Here is a 25,339-nt window from a genome sequence, read left to right as displayed (position 1 = left end):
GCCATTATCTAGGAAGGATCTGAAGACAGAAAGAACTATAAAGACCATAATACATCAGGTAAGAGGGAAAACTCCTGGACTGGGGAAACAAAGTATACTAAGTGGATATCTAAATTCTTTCCTATGCTGATGGGAGGCCTGATGTTCAAAAGGCCCTTGTGAGTGACATCGAGTGGACGGATGGCAGAATCCTGACATATTTTGTCTATTAGCAACCTTAATCCTTCATTGGCCTGCAGGCAGCCCTTTTGTTTTCAAAAGTTTTAGCAACGTGAGACCAAAAGTTTAGGATTTTTCCCATCCTTGAATATATTATAACTTCTTTTGTTTAGCGTTTTATACAGTGCAAACTAGACCCGAAGATATCAGGTATCACAGCGCTTTACATGAGCACCAGTTTGGTTGCAGATGGAATTATTGTATTATTGGCCTTTTCTATTTTTAGAGTTAGATTCATTAGTAGACTCAGAGAAATTCCTATGTACAAGAAGTTTCTTCTTGGTAGCATGTTCCACATCAAGGAATTTAAAGTATGCAACCATCTCCATTTTCCATTTATATTTAAGATTGCATTATGGTTGGTTTGTTTGAGCTGTGAAGGACACAAGTAATGCAGTGGTCCAAATAAGGGAAACACTCATGAAAAGGAAGGATGACTATTGCATGTTACCAATAAAAAGCAAGCAACTGAGAGCAAAAATGATGCCAAGGAGTAGTAAGCAGTGGGTGGGTTCTAAGTACGGGTTGGTGGGACTCACTGTGGAATTCCGCAAAGTCTTCTAAAAAGCTTGGTGAGATTCCATGGAGTTCTGCCAATGGCGGAATGCCACCCTGTCCTAGTGCAAAAGCCTGTGTGTGTGAATTCCAGTCTTAGCACTCCTGTTATTGATTCTGTTCTTTACTTTATTCTATTCAGGTGCCCAATAGCATGCATAAAAATCAAGCATCACCTTGCAGTAAAATGGCATCCAGACATCCCCGATGCATCGACCTACAGCAGGAAACTTTGCCTCTCTGGTCAAATGTTACCTCCCAGCGCCCCTAATCTCTCAATCCACAGACAAGCAATCCACAGGTCATCCAAGACTGCAGCTTTAATCTGCGGGACTAAAGGGCTGGTACCCCAGAAAAATAAGAGGAACACATTGTCAAGGTCCTGCCACCCGCGGTACGGTCGGGGTTACCTGAGACGGGTGTGGTGAGTTAGTCTCCCTGCAACTCAGAGTGTGGCAGGGTGACCAGCACTGCCTACGCCGAAGACACCCAGCTGATCCTCCCCCTCACCAAGGACCCCCACACCGCCAAAACCAACCTCCACGAAGGAATCAAGGCCATCACAGAATGGATGAGGAACAGCCAACTGAAGCTGAACTCAGACAAGACGGAGGTACTCATCCTCAGATCCACCCCTTCAGCTTGGAAGGACTCCTGGTGGCCGACAGCATTGGGAACAGCTCCAACACCCACCGACCACGCAAACATCCTGGGGATCATCCTCAACTCCACCCTCTCCATGACCAAGCAGGTCAACACCGACTCTTCCTCCTGCTTCAACCCCCTCTGCATGCTCTGCAAGATCTACAAGTGGATCCCTACTGAGATGAGCATAATGGTCACCCAGGCCCTCGTTAGCAGCAGGTTGGCTACGAAAATGCCCTCTACTCAGGAGCCTCAGTCAAACTCCTGAAACGGCTCCAACACATCCAGCACGCCTCTGCATGCCTGGTCCTCTACATCCCCTGCCCCAGCCACATTACATCCCACCTGAGAGACCTGCACTGGATTCCCTTCAACAAGAGAATAACCTTCAAGGTCCTCATCCAAGCACACAAGGCCCTCCACAACACTGGACCAGCATACCTCAACAGTAGACTCAGCTTCTACACCCCAACCTTCCAGCTCCGCTTAACAACTTACCGCCAATGGTGGAGCTGGCCTCTCTCGGTCCGGTTACTAGGGAGGAAGCTCTCCTGGTTTTGAGGTCCATGAAGAGTGGCTCCCCGAAAGACCCAGCACCTATTAAATATCTTAAACAGGTGGCCTCTACCATCGGCGGCCCTGTGACGGACCTTATTAACCTGTCCCTCACTCAAGGGGTAGTTCCCCCTAGTTGGAAAGGGGCGGTGGTTAAGGCTCTTTTGAAAAAGCCTAACCTGGATCCCGCCGACCTCGCCAACTTTCGACCTATCTCCTTGCTGCCGGGTATTAGTAAGGTGGCTGAGAAGCTGGTGAACAGTTGCCTCTCGGACTTCTTGGAAGTTAATTCCCTCCTGGGCGACTCCCAAACGGGTTTTCGTCCCGGTCAGGGGACTGACACCGCCCTGCTGGCGGTCGTGGAGAATGCAAGGAGCATTGTGGATTCGGGGGGATCAGTGGCAGTGATCCTCCTGGACCTCAGTGCTGCTTTTGACACCGTGGACCATCAGGTGCTTCTCCAACGGCTGTCGGGGGTGGGGGTCACTGGTTTGGCTCTCAAATGGTTTGCTTCCTTCTTGGAAGGTCGTACTTTTGAGGTGTGGGAAGGCCATGAAAAATCATCTTTAATCCCTCTCCAGTGTGGTGTGCCTCAGGGCTCTTCATTGAGCCCTACCTTATTTAACATCTATATGGCCCCCCTGGAGAGTGTGGTACTGCCGCTGGGTATCAAAATCATCAGTTATGCTGATGATACTCAGCTGGTGGTAGGCCTTTCCCAGTCGGCGCACCATCCCGACCGGCTGCACACGTGTCTTGAGAAGATCTACACGTGGATGTGCAGCTCAGCACTAAAGCTAAACGGCTCCAAGACGGAACTGATGCTGCTGGGGAACTCTTTTCCATCCTTGCCCCTCAGCAGCTGGCCTGACTGTCTGGGACCGGTACCCACCCCCAAGCAGGAGATCAAGAGCCTGGGGGTGTGGCTGGAGCAGGACCTTTCGTTTAAAACTCATGCTAAAAAGACTGCTGGCGTCTGTTTTGGCCTGCTCCGTTCAGCCCGGAAGATCCTACCTTTGCTCCCAGTGGCCACGAGAAGGCTTCTCATCCAGGGACTTATCATCTCGCGGCTGGATTTCAGCAACGCGTTATTCTTGGGCGCACCCGAATCCACCCTGAACAAACTGCAGCAAGTGCAGAACGCGGCCGCCAGGCTCTTGACGGGTCTTCCCAGGCGTCAATCTGCTAGCCCGGCGTTGAGGGCTTTACATTGGCTCCCTGTTAGGGACAGGGTGAAATTTAAGTCACTCTGCATTGCCCATAAAGTCCTGCATGGGGTAGGTCCACCTATTCTGGGGGAGATGGTCCAGCCTTACAAGGCCTCACGCTCTCTTCGCTCTGACCATCAACATCTTCTTCAGGTCGGGAGGGCGAAGAAGGCCAGATCGGGTGGCAGAAGGTTTTCGATAAACGTGGCTACCTTGTGGAACTCACTGCCATTACAACTGCGCTCGGAAGCCAGTCTTCTTCGGTTCCGTAAACTTTTAAAAACTTTTCTGTTTTCTGCTTAATCCCTGTATTCTTTTGGTAGTGTTATTCTCTGGTGAGCGCTGGGATGCCTACGGGTAACCAGGCGCTATACAAAACTCAGAATAATAATGCAGGCACCCTTGTACCGGAGTGCAAGGGTGTCTGTGTGCAGTTGAGGATTGTGTATGTGTAGAAAGATGTCCCTTCCTGTGCATAAACAATCCTAAATGCAATTCTGTCACGGTCATGTGTGCTGCTTTATGTAGAAGAAAGACAGCAGTGCCCGCTTGCGCTGTGCATGGTGCCGTTCGAGATGATTGCACAGTGTGGACAAACACCCAGCACTGAAAATCACAGCAAAAAACATTAATATAAAACTCCATGAACCCCTCTGGCAGAGCGGATTTTACAGCCCAAGCTAAGTGCCACTGATAAAAAGTAAAAAGTCTTGAAAAGACAGTAAAAGCTCTGTCTAGGTGTGACCTAAAATTGACACAGGAAAAACAGGAAGTGGCACGAGAGGCATTACTGGTTTGTAGGAGGATACCTGACATCATCCAAGGAAATGAAAAAGAGCTTGGGAAGTGGTGACCATTTAGGGGCTGGAGGATAATTCTTCAGTAAGTACTGGGGCAAAGAAGGAGGAATCGTAATAATGAAGGTTAGTGGTATATAAACTAGATGATGATTCCATCGGCATGTTCAAGTGTCTCCCTGCACTCTCACCTGTTCCTCACTGTTCATCACAGTAACTCAATGTGACTGTTCTCATACCTGTTTCTAGCGGTGCTCACCTGCACTCACACCTTCTTCTAGCAGGGCTCATACATCTGCATAACAACAAAGTAATTTTTTATTGTTTATGCATTAATCCTCATCACTTACCTAGCAGGTATTTGATGGATCCTTCAGGCCGAGGAAAACATCACACCATATATAGACGTTAGGCTGGTCTTTAAAGATGAAGGTCACCATCTCAAACATGACTTGCAGAGACTGACCATTCTCTATCACCTGTAATTCCAGGTACGTGGTCACTGCACATCTGCAAAGAAAAGAGCATTTTGGAGATAAGCTTTATTATCTGCATAGAAAAGTACCAAGCCCCCTAAAGGCATACGATTTGCAGGGGCTGATTTACAAAGATAAACTGAGACTTAATTCTAAAGTTTACTACATTTTTGTATTCATAAAGGTAAGTTACTACTAGTAACAATACTGCTAGTAAATATACTGGTAGTAAGGTTACTAGTAGTAAAGCCACTACTAGTAAGTTTACTATTAGTAAAGTTAATAGTAGTAACTTATCTTTGTGAATACCAAAAATGTATAAACTTAGACTTAAGTTTATGTTCACTACTATTTTGGTAGTCACAAGGGTAAGTTACTTCTACTAACATTACTACTAGTAAAGTTACTAGTAGTAATGTCACTAGTAGTAAAGTTACTACTAGAAACAGTTTTAGTTTTAATGTATCTATTTGTCATTTACCTTTGTGAATACCAAAAAGTAGTAAAATTACACTTTAATCTAAGTTTACCTTTATGAATGAGGCCTGCAATGTGTCCGTCAGTGCAGTACACATGTGCTGGGTGAGCTCTCCTTATTGTACAAATGTGTAAATTAAGTTCTTGTTATAAAGACAAAGCTGAGGTGTAACTAAGTAATTAGGTCCCAGGATGGGTTTGTTTTTACATATTTTTTTAAATGATATGAATATCAGCTTATTTGCTTCTTGATCATGTATACAACAAAATGGACTTCCCACTTCTCTAGTTCCACTTGAATAGCACAAGGGAACCAAAAGTCAACATGTATTTCGAAACTCATTTCACTAATTTGTCACTTCTTTAGAGCTTACAACTAACACGCATTGTACTGTGTAGTCAGTCACTAATAGAGGTACCGATGTACGGTTTCACCATATGCAACATTTTGCTGTGAGCATGATAACTCTGGTCTATCAGTTTTGGTTGCGTCCTGTAGTACTGAAGCATTCAACCTGTTGGAACCAATTGCACTGAGTTAGAATGTTCATAGCTACACATTGTATATGCCGCATTACAATCCATACCATACCACAAATCCCTCATCCATGCATTTTACACAAAAGGGTTAGACATACATACATCTGGCCCTCAGTTACTTGAAATTGAAGGTTATATTTGTAATTGTATTTATAAAGCACTTACCACACCTGATAAGGTGCTAAAGCATGTTTCGGGCTTGCAGCACGCTACTCTGGAATCCAAAATGGATTAGTGGTGGGTTAGTATAGGTTAAAAGTTGGTTGTAAATTCGAATGGTGGGCATGTGAGACTGTTAGTTAGTTTAACTAAGATAGTAGGGTCTAAAAAGTGTTATTTGGAAGACTATAATATTAAAATGAGGTTTGTGATGAGTTTAAGGAAGGATAGAGGAGGGATGAGGCTAGAAAGGTTTATCAGGGAGCTCATAGTAGTAAAACCTGGTTTAGGACGAGTCAAAGGTGGGACAGAGGAGGGAGAAGTCTAGAAAGTGTTAATAGGGAGATGATAGTAGTAACATGAGATTTAGGGTGAATCAAAGAAGGGATGGATGAGGGAAGAGTCTGAAAAAGTTATTAGGGAGACCATAGCAGAACAATGAGGTTAGGGATAAGTCAAGAGTGGAGGTAGATACTATATTAAAAGAGGTATAGGATGAGATATAGAGTAGTAAATTACAGAATGTTGACTTTTCTCTGCAATAATATTAAAGCAATAATTATATAGATACATACGTGCATAGAAAGGTATACATATGTATGGAAAATAATAAAGAGATATAATGTACTACTTGAAATCCATATTTAAAAGTATGGATACAGAGATAAATGGTTATAAACTCTGACTTTCACATGTTGCTGTTCATAAAGTAAATTTTTTATTTTATATTTTCCCCAATATATCAGTAGAAAAGCACTTATACATACTATTGGTATGATCATATTTACACATTGTGATAGATAAAATAAAATAAAACAGAGACCAATAAGCATATAATCAAATAACGTATCAAACTTATCACATACTGTGCTAGATAAAATAAAATAAAAAAGAGACTCAGAGGAAAATAATCAAATAACCTACATGGAAACTATGCAGTGACCTAAATAAATGTTAAACAGGTAATCATGCCTACAAGGGATTTATTTGAAACATGTGTTTTTTGATTACATATATCTGCTATACAATGTCATCACAAGACACCGTAAATTACTTAAATCAATACATATATTGTTTGTTTTGTAAATGAATTACAATAGCCGTGTGTGTCAATGATGGTTTATTTAAATCAAAATGTAGAAAATGTAGGGGTTAAACAATATATTGTTTATATCAATATATTTAGAAAGCCGCACAGCTGTGAGAGCCTTGTTTAATCTTTCATAGCATAAATTAAGACCCCAGTGGCGGTATCATGGCTGAAAACCTGTGCCTAACCTTTTCAGAAGAAGACATTAATTAAATCCTCTCTGGACCACCACTATTAGCAAATTTTAATGTCTCTCAAACCATGTCATAAACAACTGATTGGGAGAAATTAACAGAACAAAAAAGAAACAGGATCTGGACGATCCTGCACGGAGTAATACTTACGGTGTACTTACGAACCAATACAGTACCTAAAGGATTATTCGTTACTAATGCACCCAATATTTTCTTGGAGGACCCAGCCTTTAGAAAAGACTGGACACAAATAGCTGGGCACTGTACAAGGGACTGGATAGTCCTTATTATCAAAACGGCAAAACTCCTATCTGACGCCATGCTGATAGAAATCCAAGATACAGAAACCCGTTTTAAAACCACCATCACGTCATTCAAGAAAAAACTGAAAGAAACAAATAGGAGAGATGAATGGGTACAAAGAATACCTTATTCAATCAAAATTTCAGAAAGACCTGAAAAGATTCTCCTGCAACAAAATCTACCCTTATGCGGACCCAGATTATGTCCAAGTTAACAGACAGAATAATTACTCAGACCTTACAGCAGATGACACCTCAATCAGCAGCGGATTAAGTACAGGCATTAAACCCAAACAAAGAACAAGGGCAAAACCCTGACAATGGCAACTACAGTGGGAGACTTACCCTACTCAGGGACAAAGATATTGTCCGGCTCAATTCAACAAACCACCTCCTCCCCCATTTTTCAGTTGGAATCCTCATTTTTAGCCTTCTCCCCCACAATTCTTTCTCCAAAATGAAGGCCCCCTTTTTTTGGGAGTGGCAAAAGAGGAAGGGGCAGAAGAAGAGGCAGGCAACAGGTGCACAGGGCAGAAGAGGAAGACCCAATAGGATCACATAATCGGATCCAGACAAAACAATCCCAGCCAGGAACGAATGGACAGAAAATGTAATCCCGAAAAACAAGACACCAGGAGTGATTTGCAACCTTTCTTCCACTGTACTCACTTCAGTTGAAAAAAAACTTCTCGAAAAGGGTCTAGGTTTTGTGCCTCCTGCACGCCTGGCCAAATGTAAACTTTATTGTGAACTTGCAAAGATTTTTTCAAAAACTTAAACTCAAGGCGTTCTTCGAATATACCAGCCTCAAAGCCAGACTCAAGAAAATCACAGCGACATAGACCTAAGACTAAAGTCCACATTCTGCCCACCTCCCACATCAATACCAGTGGAACAAGCAGTTTTTCATGAGATTGAAAGAACTGAAGCAAGTGAGACATTTCATAATGTAAGTGGAGAGGAGAGCACTGAACAAACTACAGAGTAACAACAACATCATAATGAAACCGGCAAATAAAGGAGGCGGCATACTCCTTCTGAGCAAAACCAATTACATCAAAGAATGTGAACACCTTTTAAATGATTACATTAACTACAAAAAGAATTAGAAGTGACCCTTCAGAAGAAGTCAAGACAAAGATATATTCTCTAGTAGAAGAGGCAGTCAAATAACAGCAAGAAGCTGAATTCATGTGTACTAAAAAAGCAAAAGTCCTATATTTTGATATATAATACCAAAGTGCAAAAAAACGTGACACCACCGCTGGGCAGCCCAATCGTATTAGGAATTGGTTCACTTTTGGAACCTTTATCACGCTTATATGATTTTTTCCTTAATCTGCTTGTACAGGAGTCAACGGCTTATCTAAAAGACACCAAATACCTCCTAGGTTGACTCAAAGATTTTACATTCAATCCGAGTAACAACACTCTCGTAAGCCTAGATATAAAGAGTCAATATATGAGCTTACCGCAGGACAACACCTTACAAGTCAGCAAAAAAAATTCTGGAAGGGACCTCTTGGGACTTTATGACTTCAAATAATTTAGTGATCAATTGTGCAACACTAGCATTGAAAGAAACTTATTTTGAGTTTGAGGAAAAAACTTTCCTCCAAACCAACAGAACCTCAATAGGCAGCAATTTGCACCTAGTGTGGCTGGATTTTATGTTTATGATTTTGAGAAAACCTACATTTTCAATACCACCATCCCCTTTAGTAACCAGATGAAATTCTGGAATAGATACATATATGATATCCTGATGATATGGGACGACCAACGAGAAACTCTCCCCGCCTTTCTAACATGGCTCAACAATCAGGACCCATATCTAAATATCACAACTACAGTTAACAAGGAAACCATCTCATTCTTGACTTTACCATTGAGGCAATAGAAGGCTTACTTAAAACAACCACCTTCTATAAACCCACTTCAAGGAATATACTTGTACAGTTTGAGAGTTTTTATCCTTGCTCCTTGAGAGAGATTTACCCCATGGTCAATTTCTCTGTATTAGGAGAAACAGTAGCAACATTAGAGTCTTCCGTACCCAATGCACAGATCTTTCGGAGATATTGCGAGACATAGTCTACTCACAGAAAATAATCGGGACTTCAAGAAAAAGAGCCCAAATTCAAAATAGAGACTCTCTGCTGGAGGACAGACAAATAACTAAGACAACAATGCCTCTCACGTGCGTCTCGACGTAGAACCCCATTTTCAACAAAATGAGTAAAATCATCATCAGAAATTGGAACATCCTCAATACTGGTAACTTAAATGACCAAGCAGGTCAACGCTGACTCTTCCTCCTGCTTCAACCCCCTCTGCATGCTCCTCAAGATCTACAAGTGGATCCCTACTGAGACGAGCAGAATGGTCACCCAGGCCCTCGTTAGCAGCAGGTTGACTACGAAAATGCCCTCTACACAGGAGCCTCAGTCAAACTCCTGAAACGGCTCCAACACATCCAGCACGCCTCTGCACGCCTGGTCCTTGACATCCCCTGCCCCAGCCACATCACATCCCACCTGAGAGACCTGCACTGGCTTTCCGTCAACAAGAGAATTATCTACAAGGTCCTCATCCAAACACACAAGGCACTCCACAACACTGGACCAGCATACCTCAACAGTCGACTCAGCTTCTACACCCCCACCTTCCAGCTCCGCTTAACAACTTACTGCCAACGCAGGCACCCTTGTACCAGAGTGCAAGGGTCTCTGTGTGCAGTTGAGGATTGTGTATGTGTAGAAAGGTGTCCCTTCCTGTGCATAAACAATCTTAAATGCAATTCTGTCACTGTCATGTGTGCTGCTTTATGTAGAAGAAAGACAGAAGTGCCCGCTTGCGCTGTGCATGGTGCCGTAAGAGATGATTGCACAGTGTGGACAAACACCCAGCACTGAAAATCACAGCAAATAGCATTAATATAAAACTCCAAGAACTCCTCTGGCAGAGCGGATTTTACAGCCCAAGCTAAGTGCCACTGATAAAAAGTAAAAAGTCTTGAAAAGACAGTAAAAGCTCTGTCTAGGTATGACCTAAAATTGACACAGGAAAAACAGGAAGTGGCACGAAAGGCAGTACTGGTTTGTAGGAGGATACCTAACATCATCCAAGGAAATGGAAAAGAGCTTGGGAAGTGGTGACCATTTAGGGGCTGGAGGATAATTCTTCAGTAAGTACTGGGGCAAAGAAGGAAGAATCGCAGTAATGAAGGTTAGTGGTATATAACCTAGATGATGATTCCATCTGCATGTTCAAGTGTCTCGCTGCACTCGCACCTGTTCCTCACTGTTCATCACAGTAACTCAATGTGACTGTTCTCATACCTGCTTCTAGCGATGCTCACCTGCATCACACCACAAAATATAAAATAACGTATCAAACTTATCACATAACGTGCTAGATAAAATAAAATAAAAAAGAGACTCAGAGGCAAATAATCAAATAACCTACATGAAAACTATGCAGTGACCTAAATAAATGTTAAACAGGTAAAGATGCCTACAAGGGATTTATTTGAAACATGTGTTTTTTGATTATATATATCTGCTATACAATGTCATCACAAGACACCATAAATTACTTAAATCAATACATATATTGTTTGTTTTGTAAATGAATTACAATAGCCGTGTGTGTCAATGATGGTTTATTTAAATCAAAATGTAGAAAATGTAGGGGTTAAACAATATATTGTTTATATCAATATATTTAGAAAGCGCACAGCTGTGAGAGCCTTGTTTAATCATTCATAGCATAAATTAAGACCCCAGTGGCGGTATCATGGCTGAAAACCTGTGCCTAACCTTTTCAGAAGAAGACATTAATTAAATCCTCTCTGGACCACCACTATTAGCAAATTTTAATGTCTCTCAAACCATCTCATAAACAACTGATTGGGAGAAATTAACAGAACAAAAAAGAAACAGGATCTGGACGATCCTGCACGGAGTAATACTTACGGTGTACTTACGAACCAATACAGTACCGAAAGGATTATTGGTTACTAATGCACCCAATATTTTCTTGGAGGACCCAGCCTTTAGAAAAGACTGGGCACAAATAGCTGGGGACTGTACAAGGGACTGGATAATCCTTATTATCAAAACGGCAACACTCCTATCTGACGCCATGCTGATAGAAATCCAAGATACAGAAACCCGTTTTAAAACCACCATCACGTCATTCAAGAAAAAACTGAAAGAAACAAATAGGAGAGATGAATGGGTACAAAGAATACCTTACTCAATCAAAATTTCAGAAAGACCTGAAAAGATTCTCCTGCAACAAAATCTACCCTTATGCGGACCCAGATTATGTCCCAGTTAACAGACAGAATAATTACTCAGACCTTTCAGCAGATGACACCTCAATCAGCAGCGGATTAAGTACAGGCAGTAAACCCAAACAAAGAACAAGGGCAAAACCCTGACAATGGCAACTACAGTGGGAGACTTACCCTACTCAGGGACAAAGATATTGTCCGGCTCAATTCAACAAACCACCTCCTTCCCCATTTTTCAGTTGGAATCCTCATTTTTAGCCTTCTCCCCCACAATTCTTTCTCCAAAATAAAGGCCCGCTCTTTTAGAGAGTCGCAAAAGAGGAAGGGGCAGAAGAAGAGGCAGGCAACAGGTGCACAGGGCAGAAGAGGAAGACCCAATAGGATCACATAAACGGATCCAGACAAAACAATCCCAGCCAGGAACGAATGGACAGAAAATGTAATCCCGAAAAACAAGACACCAGGAGTGATTTTCAACCTTTCTTCCACTGTACTCACTTCAGTTGAAGAAAAACTTCTCGAAAAGGGTCCAGGTTTTGTGCCACCTGCACGCCTGGCCAAATTTTAACTTTATTGTGAACTTGCAAAGATTTTTTCAAAAACTTAAACTCAAGGCGTTCTTCGAATATACCAGGCTCAAAGCCAGACTCAAGAAAATCACAGCGACACAGGCCTAAGACTAAAGTCCACATTCTACCCACCTCCCACATCAATACCAGTGGAACAAGCAGTTTTCCATGAGATTGAAAGAACTGAAGCAAGTGAGACATTTCATAATGTAAGTGGAGAGGAGAGCACTGAACAGACTACAGAGCAACAACATCATCATAATGAAACCGGCAAACAAAGGAGGCGGCATACTCCTTCTGAACAAAACCAATTACATCAAAGAATGTGAACACCTTTTAAATGATTACATTAACTACAAAAAGAATCAGAAGTGACCCTTCAGAAGAAGTCAAGACAAAGATATATTCTCTAGTAGAAGAGGCAGAGTCAAATAACAGCAAGAAGCTGAATTCATGTGTACTAAAAAAGCAAAAGTCCCATATTTTGATGTAATACCAAAGTGCATAAAAATGTTACACCACCGCTGGGCAGCACAATCGTATCAGGAATTGGTTCACTTTTGGAATCTTTATCACGCTTCTATGATTTTTTCCTTAATCTGCTTGTACAGGAGTCAACGGCTTATCTAAAAGACACCAAATACCTACTCGGTTGACTTAAAGATTTAACATTCAATCCGAGTAACAACACTCTCGTATGCCTAGATATAAAGAGCCAATATATGAGCTTACCGCAGGACAACACCTTACAAGTCAGCAAAAAAATTCTGGAAGGGACCGCTTGGGACTTTATGACTCCAAATAATTCAGTGATCAATTGCAACACTAGCATTGAAAGAAACTTATTTTGAGTTTGAGGGAAAAACTTTCCTCCAAACCAACAGAACCTCAATAGGCAGCAATTTGCACCTAGTGTGGCTGGGTTTTATGTTTATGATTTTGAGAAAAGCTACATTCTCAATACCACCATGCCCTTTAGTAACCAGATGAGATTCTGGAATAGATACATAAATGATATCCTGATGATATGGGGCGACCAACGAGAAACTCTCCCCGCCTTACTAACATGGCTCAATAATCAGGACCCATATCTAAATTTCACAACCACAGTTAACAAGGAAACCATCTCATTCTTGACTTTACCATTGAGGCGAAAGAAGGCTTACTTAAAACAACAACCTTCTATAAACCCACTTCAAGGAATATACTTGTACAGTTTGAGAGTTTTCATCCTTGCTCCTTGAGAGAGATTTACCCCATGGTCAATTTCTCTGTATTAGGAGAAACAGTAGCGACATTAGAGTCTTCCGTACCCAATGCAAAGATCTTTCGGAGAAATTGCGAGACATATTCTACTCACAGAAAACGGGACTTCAAGAAAAAGAGCCCAAAATCAAAATAGAGACTCTCTGCTGGAGTACAGACAAATAACTAAGACAACAATGCCTCTCACGTGCGTCTCGACGTAGAACACCATTTTCAACAAAATGACTAAAATCATCATCAGAAATTGGAACATCCTCAATACTGGTAACTTAAAGTGGAAAAACCCCTTTTTTCATTTAAGAGGTCTAACATTTTGAGGGAAAAACTGATGTAAACATGGTCCAGAAAAAATACAACATCAAGAGAAACCTCAGTACCTCCGAAGCATAGTTGGCCATTACCCACCTTACATCAGCTACAAAAAAACTCAATCTGGAGCCAGGAAAAACTTATGGCTAAGAAAACATACAAACTGTAATTCAACTCATGTGGTTTACATTGGCATGACCAGCAGGAAGATAAGGATTGGAGAACATAGAAGCAACATTAGCTGCAAATGCAACACAGCTAGGATGACGGATCATTTTTAAAAAAATGGATATACACTCAATGACATCAAATAGGTGATTATTGAACAGGTCAACAACATATCAACAAATTCTAAGAAGATACTGCTAAATAATGAACAACGTTGGATTTACCGCCTTTTAAACCCACAAACAGGGGCTGAATGACAACATTCCGTGGAACACTTTAACCCTTTGTGTGCGTTGGACGGCCCCCGGTCGTCAGACGTCACAGGGGGCGTGTGCGGAGGACAGCCGGGGGCTGTCCGAACAATTCCCAGTCATATATCACCTGCACTGCAGCAGAATTTGCGCAACGGTCAATGGGTTAACCTGGACATATCTTGAGTGCACACAAAAAAACATACTCATAGGTCCTTTACTGTCTTCTACTCTGGATTTACCACACTAAATAACAATCCACTTTATTTATCCGTTGCAAACGAGGTTGATTTGAATATAAGTTGATCATAGATTGGTTGCTGAATAGTCAATGACACAACTGACACACTGCCGCATATTTGCTGATCTCGAAAGCTTAATGAAGGGTGCCGTCCGGGATCGCTGTCCAATTAAGAAGGCTATTTCCTTTTTGAAAATTTCAATTTTTCAAAAAAAAAATCCCTTTAGAAATAATATTTCTATTTCACAATTACTAAAAATGTAATACTATCCACACAAATTCTTTCAAACCTTCCTTTACTAAACCAACATTTAAGTTAGGAATAGTCTCTTTTCGCAACACAGGCAGTCTTTTTTCAATTCCCTTTATGCTGCCAAACATGTACGTGGATGTGAGACCACTCCCTGTTCCACACGTCACGATGATGCAGAATGCGTGGACGCTTCCCGCGATGCTGACTACAGGCACTGCCCCCTCCATGAATTGAATTTGAATTGAATTTAAAATTTTTATAGAGCGCAACATTCACCTGGCGGTTTCTTGGCGCTGTGAAGGGAGGGTACCAGAGGAGAAAGATGACAACCACAAACTCAAGAAAGTGGAAGCAGTTTTACAGAGAGAAAGCCTGCTTAAAAAGAAAAGTTTTAAGGTCTTTCCGGAAGGGAAGATAATGCGTGGCCGATCTTAGATGGTCGGGGAGAGAGTTCCAGAAGGTGGGTGCCAAGGTAGAAAAATTGGCCCCTTCCCACTTTTTGCGCTTATAGCGAGGGACCAGCAGGAATGACTGTGACGAAGAGCGCAGCTCTCTGGTGGGGGTGTACTCCCTGATCAGGGAGGAGATGAAGGCGGGAGTCGAGCCCCATCATGCCTGGAAGACCATACAACCTATTTTGAATAGGGCTCGCTCCCTAACAGGCAGCCAATGAAGCGCCTTCAATAAAGGGGTTGAGTGGTGGGAACGTGATAGGCCATAAACTAATCGAGCCGCCTGGTTTTGGACCAGCTGGAGTTTCCGCAGACTGTACGCCGGAATGCCGTTGTAGAGGACATTCGCGTAGTCCAGCCGGTGTATCACCAGGGCGGACATGATCAGCTTAAGTGCCAGGGGAGAAAAGAAGCGGGAGACAGTGCGGAGAGAACGAAGGGTGAGAAAGCAGGAAGAAACAACAGAATTAATCTGTGAATGAAGGGTGAGATGATTATTAAGCTTAATACCTAAGGTCTTAACTGAGGAAGAAGGAGTAGGGGGGGGCCCAAAAGAAGAAGGCCAAAACAAAGAGTTCCAGGGACTGGAACAACCACCCGTGAGAACCAGCTCGGTCTTGTCAGGGTTCAGCTTCAGGTGGTTGAAGTTCATCCAGTCCCTGATAAAGATCATAACAGACTGGAAATTGGAGATAGAATGAGAAGAAGAAGATAGGTTAAAGATGAGCTGGAGGTCATCCGCATAGTTATAAATGGTGACCTCCAGCTGCTGGAGAGCAAAAATCAAAGGATAGATATAGAGGTTAAACAGAAGAGGGGAAAGAGAAGAACCCTGGGGAACACCACACGTGACCCTCAATGGGGCGGCCGAGAAGTCCCCCAACCGAACCGCCTGGGTGCAGTCCCTCAGGAAGGAGGAAAGCCAGACCAGGGCTGAGCCCCCGACTCCCGCCGCTCCGACACGTGACAGCAAGATGGAATGATCCACCGTGTCGAAAGCGGCGGAGAGATAAAGGAGCACCAAGGCCTGATGTTGGTTTTGGTCCATGCCCTCCCTGAGGTTGTCCAGGACCGACACCACTACGGACTCGGTAGAGTGTCTAAGCCGGAAGCCTGCCTGGCGGGATGCTAGGCCCCCATTCTCCTCAACAAAGGAGCTGAGTACCGCGGTTACGTGGCGCTCTAGCACCTTACCCAAATAGGGCAACAGTGAGATGGGGCGGTAATTGGCAGGGGCAGAAGGATCAGCCCCGGGCTTCTTAAGGATAGGCACTATGGTGGCGGATTTAAGAGCTGGAATCACGACCCCCTGGGCAAGGGAACTATTCAGAAGTGTCAGAGGGGGCTGGGTGCAAACAGAGTAAATCTGTCTGAGAATGCGAGCCGGGCAGATGTCAGCCTGAGAGCCTGACTTGACTTTGGGGAGTATAGCCAGGAACGCATCTTCAGTAAGAGGAGGAATCGAGGTGAGAAGAGACTGGGCAGTCGGGGGAAGGGGATCAACAAAGGAAGGGGAGGGAGGGGAGATATTAGATTTAATATTACTAATTTTATTCAAAAAATAATAATTCAGGGAGTCACATAAAAACTGGGTAGGAGGGGGTTTGAGGGTAGCCCTGTCCGAGAAAGCCAGGTCGTGGACAATGGTGAAAATCTCCCTGGGTTTATTCTCCGCAGCCAAAATTTTTGCGGAGAAATAAGCTGTTTTTGCACCAACTATAGCTCTCTTGTACTCTCCCAAAAGGGTGGTATATTGGAGCCATGTTGCACTGAAATTTAGCTACTTAAGTAAGAAATTAAATCTTCTGTTATAGAACCAAGTAGAACTTACTATAGCCCTCAATCATATTGCCCTCCCCTAATTACGACCATGGGATGGACACAGTTTTAAAGGGAGCACCACAATCCTTTAAAACTCCATGCATAAATTAATTTTAATATGTTAATGCCATGCACGCATGGGTGTATGAGTTGAGTACAAGCATGGATCATCTGTTATATGTGTTGCTATGCCTCATGTGTGTCTTGATGATTTTCGTTTGTGTCTTTACTTTATTTCTCTTACAGGTAAATAACTACAGAAAATGAATGTGTTTTCTTATTCATTTGTTCACACCTCAGCGTGTGCGCACTTTTTGACACTCTTAGACTGAGGACGACACCACAATATTTCTTGGTCCTGACGAAAGTCAGCTAGTGGAATCTACTGCATGAAACGTGTAGACCCTTTTTTTGGATACATGAGCTAAATCCAAACTCATAAGGTATCTGCCTTCATTTATTTTTATCCCTGCCATAGGGCCCCATCATTAAATTGACTCTTTTGTTGAGGGGGATCCTACAGACAGTTTTAAATCACTACACTCACCTCACCACCAAAAAAAATGTTCCTCTGTAGTTCAGGTGTAGTAACACACCCAAGGTGCACTTAGCACCTCGGGTTGGAACCCAATGATGAAGCATGACACCAACTAGGATGGTGGGTGAGGGTTCTTTTAAAAAACAAATGGATTTCTTTTGACACAAACTGCATTTTTTGGATAGCCAGTCCTTGTTGATACTCTGATTTACCCTTCAAACATAAACACTTCTCACATACATCGATAACAGAAATCACAAGTAAATCAAAGATGCGGGTACACTAGTCATCATTGTATAACCACCCATCTCTACAAAGTCAGAAATTTAGTTTGTCGCATGCATAGGATCTAGAACTCAAACAATTACATTTAAAAATAACTAAAGAAAAGAATGGGTAATGCGGCGAAGTTTCTGTCTCCATCGCAGTGTGTCAAGAAGACCCTCTTCAGAACACAAATTAATCTTGTGAGAATCCTTGACTCCTTGGTCAATAATATCAAGGATAAAAAATATATCAATATGGTCTCCTCAAATTATGTAGAAGTAGACTGAAAATAAAGATAAAGTGACCTCACCTTGAGGAAATACATTTTAGTACATACACGCTCTTAGCACGAAGCCAAACAGTCTCTCTTGGCATTCCACAAACATTAAATACATGTTAAACACACAGCATGATGAATGAACTCTCTGGATTTCTTTTTCTGTTCAATATTGTTTAGGGTTATACATACCTAAGGGGCTGACTAACCCAACAAGTACGAAATAAGGACAAATGTTGTGCTCTAAGAGCCTCAATTTTTGTGTTCAAATTTGTTCCACATTGATGTGTGCTGGCAACACCATTAGGTAGTAGGTGTTTGGGGCCAATTTAGCACCCGTGTACAGAAATTAAGTAGAAGACATTTAATTTTTAATGCTAAATCATTGTTAGATTACTCTATGCTTAGTGAATGTGCAGACATTTCCCTGTAAGGGAACACTACTGCCTGTTTATTGATGTTATATTATCAGACTTAACTAAAACAAAAGGAAAGTAAGCCCACCAACAATGTAAGAAAAAGCCAATGAGTGTCACAATGTCACAAAAAACCAATACATAAATACGTGCTGAAGTAAATTTAATATAGCAAACAACACAAGTTCGCTCAAACAGTTACACTCACAATTATTACATTCAAAAGACATAAACATATGTGAAATCAAAAAACAAAGAACAATGGCAGAGACTAATAAACAAATCACAATATACACAATACACAATAGAAAAATTATGTGATCTCTGATTTTTTACCATGTACAAAGCGTTGACGGCGTTTCAACCCAACATTCCTTTGAGGGTCATCATCAGGACAGATTAACTTCAGGAGCAAAAGCGACCACTTGTTAGACTTTCTACAAAAAATAATGTATATGTTGGTTTTGAGAAGATGACATTTATGGTGACAGTCATCATAGGTAGGCTTTACACCGAATGAGTGCAAAGAAAGATTTAAGAAAAGGTGTCAAAGTATCACACAAAGTTAGTACGGAAAATAGGACTCAATTCCATGAAAAACAGTTCCCAATGTGCATGAAAACTAATAAAAAATAATTGTGAATTCAAAAAGAGGAAGATTGAATAAAAAGAAAACCCTAAAGGTCTTTCTAAGCGTTGGGAGATCCTTCTCCTATTGTACCATATAGATACCAACAGGGAGACCTATCAAGAGAATAAGGTGCAGCAAGTTAAATGTCAGTAACCACTAAATGGTGGACTGACAACAAGTTAAAAATTAGTGAGGACTGCTATAGTCAGCTTTTGTTGTTATTAGTCCACACTAGAGGAACCTTTTACTCAATGGTGGACTGACAACTGGTAAAAATAAAAAGGGATAAAGATTACAATAGTCAACTACAATAGTGGCTTATGGTATTATTTATCCACCCAAAAAAGAATCTTTTACTTAATATCCATACCTGGCAGTATCCGGGAGTGCCACAAATTAGCGAACCTCCAAATGGTCATTAACGCCTCACAGCCACGTGCCGTTGGATTCGAACGCACGGAGTTGGTTGCACCTAATCGGAGGGTACACAGAAATCTTCACAGACTTTAACTTCTGACAGCCTCAATCAAAGAATCAAGACCCCTGAGGTGCCGGATTTTTAGAGACCCGGTGGTGCCAGGGGATCACACCCGAAGACCTCTAGGTTCTCCCTGTTCTGGACTTACAGAAACACTGAGTCTTCTAGATGAAGTCAAAGATCGAGTTTATTGGCTGCAACCAAGTAACATGCGTCCTAGAAGTACGACAACACGGGCCGTAAGTTCTCAGGAGACTGTTTGTTTTTACAGAACCAGACTTCTCCTTATATACATAAATAACAGCTGCAGGCAAGAATTCTTAAGTTTACGATATGGCAATACAAATATTTCCACAATAATGCAAAGAGCGAAGTCATGCTGGTCAGTACATATTTTAGATGTCCGGTTAGTGATGGATTACCTCGCCAGATCCAGAACTCCCATCAGATATCAATGAAATGCCAATAAGGTCGAGCCCCCTCCCACCATAAAACGGGTCATAAACAAGAATCACGGACAGGTGTGCATGTGTATGGAAAACAGGGTTTGTATGCAGTGAAGGTTTATGACATGTTGTGCTTTGATGATATCGGGCTCGGCCACTGGGCAAGGAGCTGCCCAAACAGGCTTGGCTTGAGGCGGTGGAGTCAGCTCGGCCAGGTCATGGGGGAGTCAGCTACAGAGGACGTGTCCTTTCGGATCAAGCTCGGCTTTAATCAATTGACTTATATGAGGGCAAGTCCTAAGATGGATGCCGTTTACAAAATGGAGTCTGCGGGTTCGAGTCGCAAATCAAGATTCAAGGGTGTTAGCATCGCTTAATCATGACGCAAATGCATGGGGATGATGTCCCAATCATTACCGGTTCGTGGATACCAAATTCGTCATGATACGACGGTATTTTATAATGTGAGTGATGGACCCCGAGGCTGGTAAGACGGAGGGATCCAGAATTGCGGTACCACAGACCCTCCTTTTGCCCTTATATAAGGCAATGACTCACGCTAGTCAGAGTCCAAATCGGTATTGACAAATTCACGGAGATGCTGCTGTAGCATCATTCTGTTGCTCAGTTCGTCCCTTGACACAGGCTTCCTTACACATGAAGTAGCACAGAGGCCACATATTGCAGGAGCGCACTGTACAAACAGGCAGAACATAAACAGAACGGCTAAGATCATCCCAATGAAGATCAGAGTTTTCCATCCCCAGGCAGAGATTAGTTCCCAGAACCATCCTAGTAGAGACCAGTCCCCTTTCTCTGTGTGAAGGGAATCGGAGATTTTGTGTAATTTGGAGATTGCCTGGTACACTGTCGGAGCATTATCGGGGATGAAAATGTAGCAACTGGATTGGATCACTCTACATACACCACCACGGTCTGCAAGTATGACATCCAGGGCAACCCGGTTTTGAAGGGTCATAAGTCGATCCGACTGAAGCTCAGCTGTCAGGTTGCTAAGGGCACCGGCCGTTTCAGTCACGGCGGACTCAACTATCCTCGTTAATTGCCGAATGTTCCTGCTGTTCACCATAGGCCCCCAAAACGGCAGAAAACCCTTTGCGAAGTCTCCAAATTCTTGACCCGCAGTGTCGTCTTGATCTACGACACCCCTAACTGTCCTTGTTCGATGGTAATCTGCCCCGGCCGTGTAGGTGGGTGGCAGCAGAAACGAGATGAAGCATGTGCCCGAGAAGTCGGCGGGCAACCATGTGTATGCCTTGTCGTGGCAGATGAAGTATGTACCCTTAGCCGCCAAGAATGTAGGGGAAGTTCGAGAGGCAAACACGTATGTTTCAGTGCATATGCTCTTCCCCAGTTGTGCTACGGGATCCCTGCCAATGCCTTGCAGACATAAGTGACCACGGTGGGGTACCACCCAGACTGAGGATGATTTCTTAAATTTCTGGCTCTCACTTAATGAAATCCCATACTCGGTGATGTTCCATCTGTTGTATGGGGTAAACTCATCTTTGGGAGTGGCTCTGATCGTGTCAATATCTCTACTCATGTTCTTTATTCCTGCTATCAATGCCCTGTTGTTTGAGTTCTCTCCCCGAACGTATAGTTCAAGGGAAAACAGGAACATGGTCTGGAAAGCCCACAAAGAACCGTAATAACTGAAGGACAGGACGAAGTAAGGGATACCCTTATCGGTTGTGTGTGGCATGAGTCCACATATTCAACAGTTCGTGTTGTTCATGACAGATTGGTGCTGGTGTAGGAGTAGGACGAATGAATTATTTACAAATTCGAGTCTTCTGGCAGACTCGTGTTCAGGTAGGGGATGGAAAGAGTGGGTCGGATCAGTGGGAGAAGGTGCGGGTTGTGTATTGTGTATGAATGGAATTCGAAAGATGGACAGAGCATAGCCAGTTAAAAACATTATTATACTACACAACATTAGTACACTTAGCACTAGAAAACGTCTCTTTGCCATTATAGTACATATTTTCTTTTCAAAGTTCATGTGTCTAGCAGGTCTCTCTACCCTCGGAAACTCCATCCTCTGGTTGCTGCCCGCGGTGGCAGGTTGCTTCTGCCAGGGAGTGCGCTCCGTCCAGTCAGGGGTAATTCCCTCCGACTGACCAGAACCGTAGACCTAAACGTCTCCAGCTGCAGTCCCCAGACTTCAACCGCGGCCCTAGCAGCAGAACCGGATGGCGGTTCGAAAATCAAAAATGAGCTAGTTCCTTGGGAGAGAGAGCTGTGGAATCAAAAATAGTTCATGGAAAAGGGAAGATCGCACTAGTTCGAGTATGTCAGTTCTTTGGTCTGGACCTTAGATTGTATCGTTCTTTTTCAGGCACGGTGTGATCTTCAAACAGTGTTTCAGGTTCTGTAGTGTCCAACGGTAGCAACGGTGGCACAGATCCTTGCAAAATGCAGTCACTCTCTTTGTCGGTATCAGTTCCTTTTAATCGTGCATCGCTGAAGGGGACAAAACGTGGTACAGATTCGTTCTCGGAGTCAGCGACTCCTTGCTGGACCCATCGGTCGTATGGAAGGGGCAACGGGACCCTTTTACAATGGGCGCCGTGCACCCAATGTTTTCTCCCGTGGACACGTACTGCAGAGCGGGTGGACAGTAAGACCTGGAACGGTCCGGTCCAGCGAGGCTCCTCGTTCTTGGTACGTCTGAAATTCCGAATCAGGATCCAAGAGCCGGGCTCAATAGTGTGGCCTGGATCGTCAGACGCCGGTGGAGAGGAGCTGTGGACCTGTTGATGTAAAGTATGCAATTTAGTTGTCAATTCATGCAAATAGTCAAGCAGTACAGGGTACTCGATCTCATTGAGCTTTCTTGGCCTAGGTACTCCCCATATATTAGCTGGGCGCCCAAACACGATCTCGTGTGGGCTAAGTCCCAGTCTAGAATGGACAATCATCCTGGTAGACAGGAGTGCTAAAGGCAGGGCGTCTGGCCACTTGAGGCCTGTGCTGGCTTGGATCTTGGCCAGTTTCAATTTTAAAGTGCCATTATAGCACTCTACTAATCCTGCCGATTGGGGGTGGTTTGCAGCGTGGAATTTCTGGCGGATGCCTAGACACTCACATACTCTCTTCATCACTCGTCCCACGAATTCACTTCCGTTATCACTCCAGACAATCCTAGGCATGCCAAATCTAGGGAAAAACTCCTTGACAAGGGCTTTGGCAGTTGACAATGCAGTGTTGTTCTTAAGGGGGTATGCTTCTATCCACCTGGAGAAGGCGCAGACGACAACAAGGACGTATTTCAGGTTATTGCACCTTTCCATGTGAATGAAGTCGAGTTGCAAGACCTCAAACGGGTATGTTGGAGGGGCAAAATGACCAGCTGGGGTTGGGGTTCCCCTGCCGGGATTGTGTTTCAAACACACCATACAGTTTCTGACCAGATTCTCTGCACATTTTGGGATACCACTATTCTGCCATACTGGGGTTAACAGCTTACATATTCCTTTCGCGCTGATGTGTGCCATTCCGTGGGCCATTGTCACCACTGCGAGCACATAAGCGTCGGGTAACAACCATCGCTGATGTTCTGACAGTTCGACCCAACAATCATTCGCGTCTAATCTACCCTTGCTTTCTCTCCATTCATTCACCTCTTGCTCAGTTGCGTCAGATTGTATACATTTCACGCTTTCGATGGTATCCTCACACATACCCACATCGGGGGTCCATCTAGCAGGACCTACAACATACATCCGACTCATTGTGTTCCTTGCAGTCTCTTTCGCGACCTCATCGGCAAATGCATTCCCTCGACCAACATCATCTCGGATCTTCCTATGCGCGCTACACTTCACAATCGCAACCTGTAGGGGCAAGGTCAGTGACTCGAGAAGGTTGTGTACGAGCTGGCCATGTTGTATTTTTGCGCCATGCGACGTCAGGAACCCACGTTCACGCAACAATCTTCCAAAACTGTGGGCGACGCCAAAGGCGTACTGACTATCAGTGTACACATTCACTCGTTTTCCTTTTGCCAACACGCATGCTCTTGTGAGTGCGTGTAGTTCTGCCGCTTGTGCAGAATTGTGGGGGATGCGAGCTGTCTCTACAATCGTGTGTAATGTTGTCACGGCATATGCTGCAGTCGTATCACCATTTGGCAACTTGAAACATGAACCATCAACCCATAAATTATCATTACATTCAAGGAAGGGAGTATCCTGCAAGTCTACTCCCCCTTTTGTCTCTTCCTCTGTCCTAAAACAGCAGTCATGTTTGTCGATTTTATCTGTGTCTGCTGGTGGAATGGGTAGTAACGTAGCAGGGTTGAGTGTATCACACCTCTTTATTTGAATGTGGCTTGCCAACAGGGTCAATTCATAGCTGGACAGTCGAGCACTAGTTAGGTGCTGTGTTTTCGTCCTGTTTAGTAAAATATCCACTGCATGTGGGACCATAACGGTCAGAGTATTATTCATGACTAACCCAGCCGACTGTCGAATACAGACAGCCGCTGCGGCAGTGGCCCTCAAACAGCTTGGTAATGCCTTAGCTACGGGGTCTAGAGTTGCGGAGAAATACGCACATGGGCGTTGTTTGTCCCCAAAGTGCTGTGTCAGGACTGATAATGCGCTACCTTCCTTCTCATGGACGTATAATGTAAACGGCTTGCTGTAGTCGGGATTGCCCAACACAGGAGCCGAACATAATGCCTCACGCAACTCATGGAAACTTGTCTGACACTCTTCAGACCAAGGCAAAGGATTGGGTGTGTCTTTACGCATTAATGCCAGTAAGGGCTTGGCCAACAGTGAGAAATTCGGTATCCATTGTCTACAGTACGATGTAATGCCCAAGAAGGCACGCACTTCTCTCTGTGTCCTTGGGACACTCAGTTCTGCAATCGCCTGTATTCTTTCTGGGGTCAGTCTCCTTCCCTCCTTCGATAAGATGTGACCTAAGTAGGTTACTTCTTGTCAGCAAAATTGTAGTTTGGAAAGCGAGACTTTGTGCTTCATGTCACACAAATGACGCAACAATGACAACGTGGCTTGTTTGCAAATCTCTTCAGTATCTGCAGCGATCAGTAAGTCCTCTACATACTGTATCAGAGTCGCGCCACCAGGTAGAACAATCGTATCGAGTTGCGTTTTCAGAGCCTGACTGAATATTGATGGACTCTCGCAGTAGCCCTGAGGAGCGCGTCTGAAGCGGAAACTTCGTCCTCCTAAATTGAAGCCGAAGATATCCCTGCTCTCCTCGGCAATCGGGATGCTGAAGAAAGCATTCTTCAGGTCAATCACCGAAAACCAATCGGCTGAGGCTGGAACCATTGTTAATAAGGCAGTAATGTCGGGGACGACTGGAAACTGCGGTACGACGATCTTATTCACTTCCCTTAGGTCGATCACGAATCGGTACACAGGGGGCTGTGAAGGATCC

At 43.5% G+C, this 25,339-nt stretch overlaps 1 protein-coding gene across 1 annotated transcript in view; it reads right to left on the bottom strand.

The window, feature by feature from the left end:
• Positions 1–4,329: 4,329 nt before the first annotated feature.
• The window catches only part of LOC147663289 (uromodulin-like), a 189,904-nt gene continuing 168,894 nt past the window's right edge, over positions 4,330–25,339 (bottom strand). Inside the window, exon 5 of the mRNA XM_086950552.1 lies at positions 4,330–4,489. Coding sequence (XP_086806678.1) covers positions 4,330–4,489 — 160 coding nt within the window. The remainder of the gene's footprint in view (positions 4,490–25,339) is intronic.

This window comes from Lissotriton vulgaris, unplaced genomic scaffold (assembly GCF_964263255.1).
Source record: "Lissotriton vulgaris unplaced genomic scaffold, aLisVul1.2 SCAFFOLD_535, whole genome shotgun sequence".
Classification (NCBI taxonomy): domain Eukaryota; kingdom Metazoa; phylum Chordata; class Amphibia; order Caudata; family Salamandridae; genus Lissotriton; species Lissotriton vulgaris.
This window is presented reverse-complemented; position numbering and strand designations above follow the sequence as displayed.